This window comes from Caretta caretta, chromosome 6 (assembly GCF_965140235.1).
Source record: "Caretta caretta isolate rCarCar2 chromosome 6, rCarCar1.hap1, whole genome shotgun sequence".
NCBI lineage: Eukaryota > Metazoa > Chordata > Testudines > Cheloniidae > Caretta > Caretta caretta.
The window spans coordinates 29,522,832-29,539,026 of record NC_134211.1 but is presented as its reverse complement, the minus strand read 5'-3'; the positions used below and the strand labels follow the sequence as shown (position 1 = coordinate 29,539,026).

The following is a 16,195-nucleotide window of genomic DNA, read 5'->3' as shown; positions in this document are numbered from 1 at the left end:
AATATGGTGCAACCTCCATAGCCATGTACTTTGGTAGGCTCATCAAGCGCCTGCAGGTCAGTTGTCACAACAATTTTAGTTGCACAGCGCCCCCAAGTTTTAATTAATCCTGTATACAATATAAATACTGAAAGAAATATGTATGAAAAATTAATTAAGTGATCTATGCAGCTCTGATTTCTCAATTAGTACTTACCATGCCGGAAAATTACATTATACCACTTTGAGCTACATAAAGGAGCATGGGACTTCATTTTTTCCCCTATGTATTTATTATTTTTGATGTGTGTTTGCTAGCATTGGCCTGGTTCATCTCCTGGAACTCCAATCTTTGGAAAGAAGGGCCATGCACCCATCCACCATGACTCCTGGCTGCATGCAGAAGGGAGTTCTTTTCCCAGCAGATTTTGGTAGGAACTGTAGCCTGTACATTTTGCAAAGCCTTCCTCAACCTTTCCAAGAGCAAGGCTTCACAACCACACAGAGCTTTGCTCTCTCCTTTGGGTTTTTCCATGAAAGGACTTGATCCGGCCCAGTCTTTTATAAGAATAGCTGTTTTTTTTTTGTTAAGATAGTATGGAATTTGGGGCCAAATTCACAAAAGACCACACCCTTCCTTAAGCAACTAAACAAAGTATCCAGATTTTCAAAAGTGCTCAGCACTCAGTAGCTCCTGTTGTTACAAGTGGAAGCAGCTGGGAGCTGAAAACTTCTCAAAATCTGTCCCTCTGTGCTTTCCAAATGAAAAGGAGAATTAGCACAGTAAACATATTGCCTTGCCTAAATGAAAAAAGGTGGAAATTAAAAAGAAAGTGAGCAAGCAACTGGGAAGAAAAATTTTAATGTTTAAAGGGTTGTCTGTTTCTTTTCTTAACCTTCCTTTAAAAATATAAGTGAGTTTGGTGCTCAAATTAGTCTTATAGTCCTGGAGATGAAAGCACAAATAGGAGCAGTGCAAATTCCCACAAAGTTCCTCAGTCCTGACCTAGAGGAACAACCTGTAAGAAAGACAGTGAAGAAAGATAGTGTAGTTTTGTCTCCATTTTCATTATTTCGTAAACCTCTCTACTGAGATTGCCAAAAAGGGGGCAGAGGGTGGCGCTAATCAATACCAATTGTGGTGACTTTTTTTAATGATGAGAGCTGTCCAAGAGAAACTGAACTAACACAGCCAGCTACTTTAGCAATACGTGCCAGAGAACTTCATAAATACATTAAAATATAAACATGTTCGTTTCACACAAGCCACTGAACAGTGTCAGATCATAGTGACTTCTGGTTTCTACCAAGCTGAGCTGGATTCAAACCAGTAACCTACTAGTGAATAGTTTCATATCCCATTAGCAATGTCCTGAGACATCCAGGCCTCCATTTTAGTCAGTTACTTGAATATTTTAATATTTGTTATACACATTTTTTTCTTTGTTCACAAGAGTAATAAAATAGCCTGAAGCCATACTACCTTGTGTTGTGAGTTGAGAGGACAAAAGCAAAGCAGTGAGGCCTGGGGGAGTTCTAAAGAAACCTACATGCTGCAGGAAAAGGTATTGGTGATAAATAGGTGGCACTCTTCCTTTTGAGTCAGTACTGACCCAATTCACTTACACAGCCTGAAAAGACACTAGTGGAGGTGTCGTCTTTGAGATGAGAAGTAAAGTCCAGGTCCTGATCATGAGTGGCCATTAAATCCCCAATTCAGGAAAGCCTCTCTAATCAGGAAAAATAAAATCAATCGGATTAAAGCAAGTGCTTTGGTGCTTTTCTGAAAGAGGGTGTATAAGAGTAAGGGTGTTAACCCTGGTGTCCTGGACAGATTTGAAGTTTGATAATTGTATTCTGCCTCTCTATGCACTTCAGCTGGAAAAGATAATCTTCATTTTCATTTTCTGTCCCAAAATGTTGCTGTGGGCAGTTAAACAGTTACATGCCAGCGATGGCTGAATTTCAGAGGTGGATGAACTCTTCTCCCTGCATAGGTTGTGCATCAGTTTGCTAAATTTGTAAAGTGCTTTGGGATTTTTGAGGCTGAAAAAGTGAGCATAGAAGTAAGATGATTATCAGAAAGAGAACTTTTTGTTTCCAAAGAGGAATGATCCTCCTTCACGCAGAATAAAGACACAAAATGAAATGGGACAAATGGAAATGCTTGCTGAAATCCAATTTGGCACCATTTCATATAACATTTAAGCAGAGATTTTAGGCTCAATCTTACTTTTATTAAATAGGTTGTTCACATCTTATATTTTACTTTGGACTTGGACCTGTTCCTGCTGAAGTCAACTGCAAAAATCCCATTGACTTTAGTCAGAGCTGGATCAATCCTTTACTTTGCAATATCACATTTAAAATCCAAAGAAAGTGTTACACTCAGATTTTGTGGTTAATATTCATCAGGTTAATATGCTAAAAAGAGCTTAGCAGGGAATATTATTAATGAGCAAAATAAGGTTGCTGCTTCTGGGCTGAGGTCACTTACAAAGAATGTACAAATGAAAATAAGGTTGTCTTTTATTTACTTAACTATCTTTTTACATTGAATTCCTTTGGCAACATGTCTTTAAACATTTAAAACCCTGTTTACAAGAAGGCTCTGAAAGTAGCTTCAAACCATTATATCCCTAATTGAATTCCCCAGGAGTCCAGTAAACTCAGAGGAATAAAGAAAGAAATCATAACATTTGCTAAATCATCTCAAAACATATTTCACTGCAAAGGTTATGTGACCTGTTACAAGTCTGAATGATAATTGGGATTGAACTACTGAAACCTTTATTATTCAGATTGAAATCAAACAGAAAGTTGCCTGTAAGAAGTATGCTAATTAAATTATACCTGCCTTTTGCTTTTATTGCTAATTAAGGGTAAGAATTTTTGCATAAAAGACAAGTATGTGTACATGCTGCAGATAAGACATGCAATAAAAGAAGTATTAAGATTCAGGGTTTGCCAAATGCAAATTGGTAGGCAAGTGGGTCAATAAATTCAGAGCAGTTGATTTTGTGGGCTACAGAAGTGAAATTAATATGGGGCTCAGTAACCAATCTTCCAATTATCCCCTTTAAACTCGGAAGATATTTTCAGCTAGACTTTCAAAACTTCAAATTATTTTCAAGCAGCCAGTCCTTTTGTGTAACATCATCTGTATCAGACAGATCACAAGAGAAGTCTCAGTAAATATCTGAACATGTTAAATAGCTTCACATCCCTGTCAACTTACCTGGCTTGTAAGTTATTCCTGGGGGGAAGAGGAATCCCTGCTGGGCTGCAGCAGCCGCTGCCAACGTCCTCTGGTCGTGTGGAAAAATTGGGATCATGAGCGGAGGCATGTGACCCTGAACCTGCTAAACAAAAGAGAGCCTCTGATCAGAAAGAGCACAAATTTATCTTGACAGGTATTTCTCCAGCACTGATAGTGTACTTGTGTTCACACAGCCCCACAGAACCTTAATGTAATCCTCACCAATTTCACATTATCACATCAAAGCCCGCCCCCAACATTGTTTTCCCGGAGTGTCAAAAGTGTAACAGTCTCTGTGCACTGCACTTTATCCTGCTTCTTGCTGATTTTTTTTATTATTCCTTGTGTTTACATTTCATTGCACAAAAAGAAACCAACATTTTAATATACTATAGATTCATATTCAGAAAATAAAAAAGTGGCCTACGTTTGTATTAGTCTTTCAAATTTTTATTTCTCTTTGGGAGCTTAGAAATCACAGTGATAAACCCTTTAAAGGCAGCCTAATATCTAAAGAGCAGTTTTAATCTTCATATTTTAACATATTTAAGGTAGGTAATTTTATTTCAGAGATCTTACGCTATTGTATTGCTAGTATATATGCCAACAGTTCAGGTATGTTATTTCAAAATCTCACCACAGTATGTTAGTCATCTAGACAACACCCCATCTCTAAAGATTTAAAGCTACAACATCTTGGCTCCCAATTAAACTAATATCCTTCACCATACACACCTCGCTGTAACATATAAATTGCTTGTCTGTCTAAGCAGTTTTACAGCTTTATGCACTATCATGGAGCTCAGTAATTATGGAGTTGTATTTTCAGAGAGCATTTCAGAATAAATTCTACTATATCAAATTGCATTTGACCTTAATAAATGTATCAAAGAGCGCAAACATGCAAAAGCAGAAAATTCTTCACCTTATATCAGCATTTGTATTCGACATATAGAAAGTGAGAGATGTGACATTAACATGTCTGTTAAATTCACATTTTAATTTCCTGGTTTCTTTATTTATGCTATACATATATCAGAGACACTGGATGGGATCACATGGAATTTTTGTTTATCCCCCAAGCCCCAACAGTCCTGAAGGCTTTGATTACAGCATTTTTCTGATTAGTAACAAAGTAAACACATAACGGTTTAAATATCAAAACTAGGAAGTGTAGAAAGGCATTATTTTTCCAGTCAGAAAGAATTTTTGCCCTCTTATCCTGCCATAAATGGGTGGCATTAAATACTATTAAAAAGTTAAACTAAACTTCAAGTGATTTCTTTTCGTTTTAATTCCTAAAAACTTTTTTTTTGGTCAAATCCCATATGTTGACCTATGACATTGTTTAAACAGTGCCAAATTTTCTTGTCATATTCCTTTCCTTTCACAACCACTGATGCAGTGCAGAAATGCTACTGTGTGTCTATGAGGGTTAATTTACCAAAAACTCTTCTCTGGGGAAAGCCCTAAGATGTAGGTTAATAAAGGTCACTCAAAAAATAAACACTTTACAGTATTTTTCTGAATCCATTTCTCAGGAAAATCAACTTATAATAAAAAGGTCTTTGTGCAATTACTGCCATGGCACTGGGGCGTGAAAGAAACCAGCTTTGAGCAGCTATTTCTTTCATTTTAGCTGAGGTAAGCCTGGTTTTGAATGTTAGCTATGAGCTTAACTTGGCTAAATGGGAGTTGATCCCCAGGTGCCCAGTACCAGCCTTTAACTTCTGATTTAACAGTGCTAATTTTGTGTAGGATGCTAGTGCATACTGGCTCAGAATGTATGCAACAAGTGAAAACAATATCAGTGTCTGACGGGGAATACAACTACAGCATCTGGAAAGCATTTAACACAATGTGTTCTACAATCACTTACAGTACTTTCCAAGTAGATAATAATCAAAATGATCCAGGCTCTGTGATAGCTCCCTCCCAGTCACCAGTAGCAGAAAGTCTCCCCAGGGTTTTGCAACAATGTAAGGTGCCCACAAACTCCTCTCCATCAGAGGGCTTCACGGTGCCAGCACAGGGCCAAAAGACGAGAGCACTGACCAGGGTGGGGATCGGGGTTAGAGCATGCATTGATTCAGCACATCCACTAGGCAGCCTCTGTCACTGGGGTCCTACGGAGCCGGGGGGGTGGGGGGAGGGGAAGGGGGTGGCTGGCTAGATTTAAACTTCTCTCCCCTAATGGAGAGCAAATGCACATTCTCACTTATCAAGGACAGCAGAAGTCTGGAAGTCATGTCCAATGGGTTTTATTTGCAGATCTGTCAATGACTTGCTAAATTACCTTAGATAAGCTACTTAGGCCAACATTTTCTAAAGTGACCAATAACTTTTGGGTGCTTCAATCTTTGGGTGCACTATTTAGAACACCCTGTTATCTCAAGTTGAGCACCCAAAAACTGGGGCACCCAAAATTAGTCTTTCACTGAGCCTCACCATGCCTTACTATCACTTTTTACCACAAAACCTACTTCACAGCAGGCAAGAGAAGTTCAAGTAATAAAGAGCCCAATACTGCTCCCCCCCTCATTGATTTCAATGGGAATTTTCTTTCTGAGATGGATTGGGTTCCAAATATTTTTAAATATTTTTGAGATGCCCCAAATGCAAAGGACTAGATAACTATAAATTATTATCATAGAATCATAGAATATCAGGGTTGGAAGGGACCTCAGGAGGTCATCTAGTCCAACCCCCTGCTCAAAGCAGGACCAATCCCCAATTAAATCATCCCAGCCAGGGCTTTGTCAAGCCTGACCTTAAAAACTTCTAAGGAAGGAGATTCTACCACCTCCCTAGGTAGCGCATTCCAGTGTTTCACCACCCTCTTAGTGAAAAAGTTTTTCCTAATATCCAACCTAAATCTCCCCCACTGCAACTTGAGACCATTACTCCTTGTCCTGTCCTCTTCTACCACTGAGAATAGTCTAGAACCATCCTCTCTGGAACCCCTAGGTCCTTTTCCGCAGAAAAACCTTATCATTGTATGCTCTGGCTATCCTTTATAATCATTACTTAAAATATTCCTTGAATACTGGCCTGATCATCAGCCAGTGTCAATCAGCATAGCTCCATTAACTTTAATGGTTTACATCAAGATTGTTAGTCTCATGTGGACTGAAAAGTGTTTACTGAATGGCAAAAATATCCCATATTTTACTTAGGACACATATCAAACACTATTTCTGAGAAAACTCCATGGTCTTCCCTTTGTACCATAACATTTACAAACTTTGCTCTTGCCTGTTTTCTAGACATCCCGAGACTTCTTAACTCTCTTGTACCTAAATCTAATGGTGCTGGTTATGCAAACATTCAGGGATGGTTTCACCAAGAATTATTTTACAAATAGTTGTCATTATGCTTAGCAGACATCAGCTGTAAAGCACAGATGAATATTAACGATATAGTGGATACACTGTGATGACTGATCAATTAGTTGTTATAGCACTAAAGAGTAAGCCAAAAAAAATACACGATATACTCCTAGTGCCTTTCAAGTTTGTTTGTTTGTTTTTGGGTGGGGAGAGAGGGTGGGATAGTGTACGTCATAAAATTAGCTACATTCCTAGAAATTTTAATTGTGAGACTGTTCTTCAGGTATTTTTAAAAACCAAGACAGCAGCAGATGCATGAAAAACAAACTCTGGCTCTTCCCATTCGTAAAAATTGCATATTGTTGTATTGACACTTTCCTCTTTTGTCTCTTCTGTGCTAAGTTGTTGATGATGCCATTTTTTGCCATCTGCCCTAGAGCTTCATTAAAGATACATGAATGGACTAACTGGCCTGATATCTTGTGAGGAACAGGTGCTATTGTTTGTCCCCAAAGGCTTGTACTAAAGATCTGGCTCAAAATACTTGAGAAAGAGCATCTGCAGCAGTCAGTCAGAGAGTAACTTGGCAGGGATCTTGCTATGTGCTAATATGCAAACAGAGTAACACTCAGGGGGACTAATTTTCTCTTTCATGAAGATTATTTAACTTTTTTGTGATGGGCAATAAATGTTTGTATCTGAACAATTCTGTTTAATGTCTTTCGCTGAGCTGTATAAGTGAATCGGATGGGTCCTGAAAGCAATTCTTTTCAATATTTTGATCAAGAGAAATAAAACATGGATACACTTCAGTTTTCAAAGTAACCTTAAATAAAGATAATTTCTAAGGAACAATAACACAAGCAATCTGTCTATACTGACTTGTTTCTCTATGACAATTTTAAGTCTGTATTTGTCTGTAATAAATGGAGTACATTTTACTAAATATCTGAAGCCACCAAGTTATAGAAATATTAGCCAGTACCATACCATGATTTTAATGTATCACACAACTCTTATAATTCTTGGGAATAGCTAATAATATTAACTAGTGTGAGGTCAGGAAGCAACCTTGGATGGAAACAACCTTGATTTGCTCAAGAATCAACAGTGAATTTTGTTCTCCCTGGAAGAGTAAGGGTTGGTGACTAACATGATAAAGAGGACCATGCTTTGTATTGTTCCATGGAGTGATAGGAATACCAGTCACAGAAGAAACTGGCTACTACAGTCCTCTCAGCTACAGAGTCATTGATGCTTAGTGTTGTGCACAGAAGGTGAAAGCCAAGGATTACAAAAGGGACATGGCATGAAAGAATAATTGCTTGAGTGAAAATTCTCTGCCCTTCTTGAATAAGGAACTGAGCATGTTTCATGAGAGCTGAGAAGCAATTTGTGCTCTAAGCTAAAAAAAAAAAACATGTTTGAACACATACAAATCAAGTTTATTTCTACTCAGTTTGTTAGTCAAGAACTGGATTGGAAACTGTATTCTGGAAAACTTTTGCTAACTGCTAGAAGATGAGATGCTTATTTGGATGCTTATTATAGCCGTTATGCCTCCTCCATCAGCAGAAAGGAAAGGTGCTATTTTGTACAATAAAAGCACCTCATCAAGTAATATTAGATTCACAAAATAAAGGGTATTCAGAGACGAAAATGGCCGCCTCCTTTTACAAACATCTTAATTTACCCTATGGTGCCTACATTTTGCAGTTTGTATAGTATATAAGATCACAGACTTTGGTAAGGCCTCTCAAACTATAAAATGGAATACAATGACTAAGCATAACCCTGTATGTTAACCTTAAGACGGGGGCTTTCAAACTTCATTACACCGTGACCCCCTTCTGACAACAAAAATTACTACACAGCCCCAGGAAGGGGGACTGAAGCCTGAGCCCACCCGAGCCCCACTACCCTGGGTGGCGGGGGAGGGGGACAAAGCACAAGCCTCACCGCTCTGGGAGGGGGCATGGGAGACAAAGCTGAAACCCAAGGGCTTCAGCCCCAGGCAGGGGGCCTGTACCCTGAGCCCCGCCGCCTAAGGCTGAAGCCCTTGAGCTTCAATTTAGGCCCTGGGCGGGGGTCTCAGGGTTCAGCTCCAGGCCCAAGCAAGTCTAAACCAGCCCTGGTGACCCCATTAGAATGGGGTCTTGACCCACAGTTTGAGAACTGCTGCCTTAAAATAACCTATCTTTTACAGAACCTTCTCCAGTTACAAACCCTCTCCATGCGATGTACATTTCTTTGGGCCTCATGCTCCCCTCTACATCCATGCTTGAAACAGAGCCTCCACCTGTAGAACCTCCACCTGCAGAAAGGGGTAGAATCATCTTCATGGCTTCCTGTTCCCTTCTCCCCATCTCTGTGGAAGCCTCTGTAAAAGGGAGCTTCATAGTCACCAAATTTGGAGAGGATTGTGGTAGAGGGATTGGGAGTTCCAGATTCTTATTTTCATTCTCCCCAAACCTGCTGGAGAAACCCGCAAAAATGAATTCTGTGATCTTTACTACTATGTACTATCTTCACCATGGAGCCTTCCCCTTTGGGAGTAGTAGGTGGACACAGAACATAGCTTCCAGAAGCCAGGGGGAGGTGGTGGGGACACTCATGCACACTACTCTTACCTCTGGTTGACTGCAGGGATCTTTTGGTTAAGGGAGCACAGACTTCTGCAGTGGAAACAAGCCCCACCCTACCTAGCAGTAGAATTCCTAACAAACTCCTCAAGCTGAAATTTGCCCAGTTTCCCCTCCCCTGCATGGCTTATTTCAGCAAACGGGAGAATAAAGTTCCATGATTTTTCTCATTTCTCATCATAATCTTCACATTATTTTATCCTTTGATAGTTGTTCAATTTCCTTTGCTTTTCACTTGTACGGGACACTGTAATGGAGTAAACAATGCTCTAATTGTCTACAATAACCAAGCATCATTCTTTTTAACCATTTTTCCTGTCTTTATAATCTTTAGGCCAGATCTCTCTCTGGTGCAAATCACCATAACGCCATTGAACACAATGGAGCTGCACCAATTAATGCCGGCTGAGAATCTGACCTTTGAAATGTACTGTAACATAATATTTGCCTTCAGTATAGGATTTGCACTACTCGCTGAACTTGGAATGGAGAATACAGAAAACAATTATGTGACTTTACCTACAGTAAGAGATAAATGTCAAGGATGGTGCCCACTGCATGCAATACTAATAATGAGTTAGAATCCAAAGTCCAATTAATACATATAAGACCATACAATTTGACCAGGAACACAATTTTTAAAGTATCATCCCGATCTTTTACCCAATTAAGGCCATACTGCATGGGGGAGGGGGAGGTATTTGAGCTACTTGAATAACTGAAAATTATTATTATTCCATTAAAATAATAAATACTGCATGTGATTTGTCTGCTAAATGATCTATGAGTAATTTGCGAAAACACACATAAATAGGGAAACCATAACTTTATTTTGCACACATCTAGCTTCCTTAATAGGATGAGTTTTCAAAATGCTTTAGTTTCTTATTCATGTACCAGAACAACTCCCCAGGTAATGGCAGCACACCAAGCAAAAATATGCAACTTCAAAATTTCCAAAATATGTATTTACATGATAGAACATAATAACTCCATCCATCAAGTCAATATTATAAGTTTTTAAAGCCCCCTTTAGATTTACTTATATGAGAGGTCTTAATAGCACTAACAGAGCTGTTAGTGTCCATCGTGTTAGTAATACATGTTTTTAAATTCCATGTATACTGTATACATTTACCTAATCTGCATTTTCAAAAGTCTGTATATGACAGAAAAGGGCCATTATATCTGTGTTACAATTTCAATTCTCATTTCTTTTCATAACTGATACTTTTCTTATTTTTTTTAAAAGGAAAGAAATTGAAGAGGTGTTGTAAATTCATTCATATATTTCAATGAGATTAATTTGCTGCTTATGCAAATAACGGAACAACAATACTGCCGCCTTGAGCGTGGTATGGCATAAGCAGAGAGGCACTTACCCTATGAACACTCAAGTATGTGGAAGTCAATGGGACTACTCATGTGCTTAAAATTAACCATGCACATGTTTGCAGGGTGGGGCCAATGTTTTCTCTGTGCAGCTCTGTGAATGCCCCACAATAATAAACTGCAACAAAATCAAACTACCGTCGGATCTTGGTCTCAAGGACTGCCTACTATGTTTAACTACACAAAAGTACTGTGATGAGCAGAAAGGTCTATTAGATATTCATTGGTATCCTCCAGTTACTTTGTGCCACTCTGGTGATGCAAAATAGTTGTATTGACCAATTATAATGGGTTTATGGCTACTTCATATCAACAGAGTAGCGCAAAGTAGCCAGAGTACACTGGGAAATCTGACCTCAGAATTTTCACTTGTGACCCCTCCAGAGTCTGGATTAATATCTTCTTTGAATTAATGCTATTCAACATCTAGCCTCCCAAAACGTAAAGTTAAAGTATGATCATAGGACCCAATTCTGCAGACGTTTATATGAGCAGTCCCTACTCACATGAATGTGGCGACATAAGTAAGGACTACTCTTGTGAGGCAGGGACTGTAGAAATAGGCTCAAATAGATGAAAGTGACTTTGTAAATATGATACCCTACTCATCAAATTTGCTAGCTGTGCATCAGATCTACTGGCGTAAATGAAAAATAAATTTCCTTTCCTTTTCACTCCTGTTAGAATCAAAGAACTACAGGAGAGAGAGGTGGATTCTATTCTAGCTCATGTAACATCAGTTGAATTGTTCAGTACATTCTAAATGAAGAAATGTTCCTCTTGTGATGATGCATGATCGACAAAGAACACAGTTTGATAATCAGATCCCAGGTTGATTTTATATGCTTAGCTATTAGAAAAAGATCTTGCAAACTTGTAAAGTAAGAAAATTTAATGTGGAAGCCATTAAGGAAAATAAATATAGTTACTGAATTTTTAGGCCAACCCTGACTGATCTTTGCCAGAGATTAATTATGAACTGAAGGTTTAAATTCTTGTGGGATTCCATGGACATTGTATGAAAAGTCTGCATTACTCAGCCACAATGATACACCGAGGCAGTGCCATTCGTAATTCCAAATCTTTTTTCTTTTGATAGTTAGTTATATGTGCTGAACTTAAATGTCACATATTTGGGGAATCAAATGGGGAGCGACAGAAAAAGTGCCACTGAATGCAAGGAAGTAGTTTTTTTTAAGTAACATCTATCATTGCGTTTCCATTACCTTCCTGTTGTAGTGCCCAATTTTGCCCAGCTATGTGGATATAGCGTCTGTGGAAATGCAGATGTCATTTGAAGATGACTTTATCAAGTTAAAACTATGATAAATGGTAATTAAATTGTTTAAATTGTCCATATTTTAAGAAACTCTCACTAGGAGGGAAGGAGAACATCTCTGCTATAAAGAAATTAATAAAACATGTTATGCAAAAGTGAATTTATAGTTCATTTGGAATTAGAGATCTACCACCTTTTCAATCCATATAAATGCATAATCTTGTCAATTAAATATTATTGTTAAGGTCTAGTAGTATGTTAAAATCACTTTAAAGTGCAACTAAGGAAAATTCATGTGTGTTTATTACTCCTTAAGGGTCTATTAGTGGGTATTTTATTCAGATTCGGGTTGTAAAATCTGCATAAACTCAGCATATTGTTATCCCCATGTGTGCATTTGTTTGGTTAAAGCATAACAGCAAATCTCAATTTCTGCAACTTCTGGAAAAGTCAAGAGAACTAAAACAGTCTTAATTTTAATCAGATACAAACAGTTATCACTAAAGAAGTGAAGAGTTGACTATTATGCAAATTGTCACAGTTAGTGGTCACCAAGCCATCACAGAAGACTGAGCAAGTCAATTATTTCAGATATTTCCAAAGACTAGTGAAGATGTATGTTTCTCATTTCCTCCTCATCTTATTTTCATAGAAATGTGAAAATATTAGTCAATGAACTTAGATTTTTTTTAACAGAAACACTATAACCTGAGCTGAAATCCAACATAAATTATGACTTTATTAGGTTTTCTTAATGTTTTTAATGGTAATACCAAAATGTACAAATTTTGGACTACATTCAAATCTCAAGTTGACGAAATAATTTAGTACACAAGTTCTTTTAAACTTTGCAGTTCGTATAAGCATTTCAACTTTATTCTCCTAGATCCTCTCTCTGATACAGGGTTCATTCTCTAACAATGACCATCTACCGGATATTAAAATAAATTCCATCACTAGGAAAGTTTAGAATGTGCAGCATGAGAAAATATCTAACACCACTGACCCCTCCTATATAACAGATTCCCCTTCACTACATATAAGCCAACTGCTCCAGAAAACATGACAGAGAAAGCCAATGGATTTTTTTCCAATGTATATGACAAACCCCAGGTAATAATAAGAGTTATATTACAGAAGAATAGATACTTAAGTTTAATTTTAAAAGTAACATAAATTGGGGATGAAATTCTGGTTAGTATTAAAAATGTATACAAGCCCAAATGTATTACCCAAGAGACAGGCAAAGCTGCATTCTCAGTCTCTGGAAAATATGCCTGATTTATGTGTATTTTTTAAAAACAGTAAATAAAGGAAAATAACTTGGATAAATCACAGACAAGGTTATGGAATGTTAGGATTGAGACACAATTATCATAGGCAGTTAGGTGAAAGTAATGCAAAACCTCCTGCGTCTGGAGATCAAAATCAACTTTGGATACTGATCACATGCAAAAATTAGTTTTTTGGTGTCTCTTCCTGGTACCCTGCATAACCTATCTGAGCATCTTTGCTCAAAAGATGCCCGAAGACTGAAATAACATGTATGTGTTCAAATTAGGATTGAGGTGGATTGGCACTGCAAGGTGCAAAATAACAATTATAGTTTCGGTGTTAAGAAATCAGAGTTCCTAACTCCCAATCACAAACTCAGATCATGCCTCTTTCATATACAAGCTATGTTTGGTCCAGGTCAGTGCTAATGGATCTTCACTTTCCAGACCACTTAAGATACTTGATAAAAATATTTTATTACTGTTCCCTCTCACACTAAAATGTTATGTAGTATTGTCTGGTTTTGTATTGTTTGGTTTTACAGCTTTGACTAGTTGTAAAATTGCATAATTTCATAATTCCGTTGGAAATCCCTGGAAGCTTGCAGTTTTTCAAAATATATCGAAACTGTAAACATTTACCTTTTGTACTTTTCATTGTCTGTTTCTTTATGAAAATTAATTTAAAGAGAGCGAGAGAGAAGAAAATAATTAGGAAATAAGGTGAAATCTAGGAAATTCACATTTAACACAGGCACTTGGTAGCCCACCATGTTTTGTGTGTTGCAGCCAGTGCCAGGGATACATCTCCAACACGAATCCACATCATGGTGCCTTTTCTTGAGAGCAGTATGATGTTGAAGGAGGAGCATAAGCCTTCACTTTGAATTTCCTGGCTTTCACCAGTTTTTGTCACAACTTCAATGTTATTTAAAGATAGCCCTCAGATTGTGAATAGATTTTTGCTACAAGTCCCATGGTCCCATCCCTATTGGTGTGGCATTGTTTTCAAAGTCATAGATATTTTCTTCAGTTCCTCATGACAATCAGCCAGAATCAATAACCCAAAGCTCTGATTCGATTCACTTTCACTCTGCCTGACTAAACAATTCCTTTACAACTGTATCGTGAGTGTAGTTTCTATGATGAAATACACAGGTAAATCTACATAGAATTATCGGTCAATAACAATGGACCTTTGTCCAGCTGTGACTATTCCCCCCCCCCCACACACACACCTATAGCCAGGCCTTATCTGCTCAGGAAATGCCTGTTTTAACTGACAGGTAGGAGATTAAATCTACAGCTGCCGAAACACAATCTCCGCTCTGTTAGATAGGCTTTCATTGCAAAGCACTACAAACACATAATTTGTTTATGTTGTACCAGCAATCTTTGACAAAGCAGACTGTCTAGCTGAGACAAATGTGGTTAAACCCATTTATTGTATTATTTCTGCTACACAGAACAAGCTCTTAAAATGTAGAAACTAGACAAGGCACAAAGCTCTAGCTGTCTAAAGAAATCAAGAATAGATGACTTCTTGTTACACTAGCCCCCTTTACACAGTAAAGCATGCTCTCTCCTGGAAAACATCCACTGCAATTTCTTTCTCTCTCTTTTTTTATTTTATTTTTTTTAGTGGGTGGTTCAATGACATTTATATTTTCAGGTTTTAAAGCTTCTTCTTTCTCCCATAGCACCAATAGATATAAAATAAACAAGTCAATCAATGGAAGCCTTAAGATTCAAGAAACCAGAGAATATTTTGCAAGGACTACTTTGCAAAACAAGAATGAATTTTCCAGACACACTGGGTCTCATCCTGCAGTGTAATTTTTGTTACACTTTTTGCTTAATTTTAAAATAAATTGGTTGCTAATTATTTAAAATAAAAGGTACAGTGAATCAGGGAACAAAGCATTTATAAATTTGATTTTCCAGATTGAACATTACATTTTTCCCAATTAAAAGTCTTCAAAAGAAAACATTTTTTAGCTCTAGTTCCTCGTGGCCATGTATTACTTTTCTCTAAGTCTCTCTGACAAGAACTAAGTCAGCATATACTGACTAATTTGGTAAGGGCCACATCAAGCCTCAGAGGATCCTCAGGAACCCTTACAAACATAAGCAGACATACACACACCCTCCTGAGGGGAGAATTGGTCCTGCATCAATCTCTGCTTTCTATATTTAAGACTCTATTCTCCAGCTGATGTCCGTGAGTAACTCCAGTTAACTTTATCAGGAGTCTCATGCACAAATTGACTGGAGAGATGCACTCAGTGATTGGCTTGTTAAACAATTTCTTTGTGAAATTCAGACAGAGACATTTCCCAGGTATTTGAACAATAGACATTCAATAAGGAAGGTTTAGTCAATAAGAGGAATGTCACTATAATGGTTAATCTGAACTATGAGGAATCAAAATACAAAATGTGTTCAACATTTAAAAGTTTTATCATTAAAGTTATTTCTTTAGAACACCCCAGACCTCTCTCACAGCATTCTTCTGTGTACTCTTTTACAATCTGTTAGTGTTCTTTATATATTTTTTTCATTTAATCTTAATCGATTTGCAACATTCATCTCTGGATTTGAGGGGAAGTGGTTCAGAGCTAGCACAGAAGCTGCCACTCAAAACATTCAGTTTGGCATAAAATTAAAAAAGTATGCAATAAACTGGCTAAATCCACAGGGAATCCCTCAAACAGCATGGATAATGAGTGGAATCCATAACAGACATAAACAAACCCAGAAAGATGTCTGGGGCCAACATCATTATGTAAGATATATGCCCAAGATATATGGACATATATTTGAATGCTCAACTTCAAACTCAGGCTCTATTAGATTGATTCGATCTCAGCATGGGGTTGTTAATAAACAAACCTTGCCTTTGGAAAATATTTGGGACTGGAATTATGTATTATGCCCCAACCATTTAAAACATGTGGTACTGAGATGCACTCTTACTTTAATACTTTGTTAAGGCAAGACTGTAAAGAAAATTAGAAATCCACTTTCCGAGGAAACAGATC

The 16,195-nt window shown here is 37.6% G+C and overlaps 1 protein-coding gene across 23 annotated transcripts in view; it reads right to left on the bottom strand.

Moving 5' to 3' along the window:
* The window catches only part of SOX6 (SRY-box transcription factor 6), a 451,605-nt gene that overhangs the window by 107,595 nt on the left and 327,815 nt on the right, over positions 1-16,195 (bottom strand). For 18 of the 23 annotated variants that reach the window (XM_048853489.2, XM_048853504.2, XM_048853488.2 and 15 more), the window contains one exon: positions 3,218-3,341. In XM_048853489.2, the coding sequence (XP_048709446.1) occupies positions 3,218-3,341 (124 nt within the window). The remainder of the gene's footprint in view (positions 1-3,217; positions 3,342-16,195) is intronic. The other 5 variants (XM_048853511.2, XM_048853492.2, XM_048853496.2 and 2 more) reach the window with 1 other exon arrangement.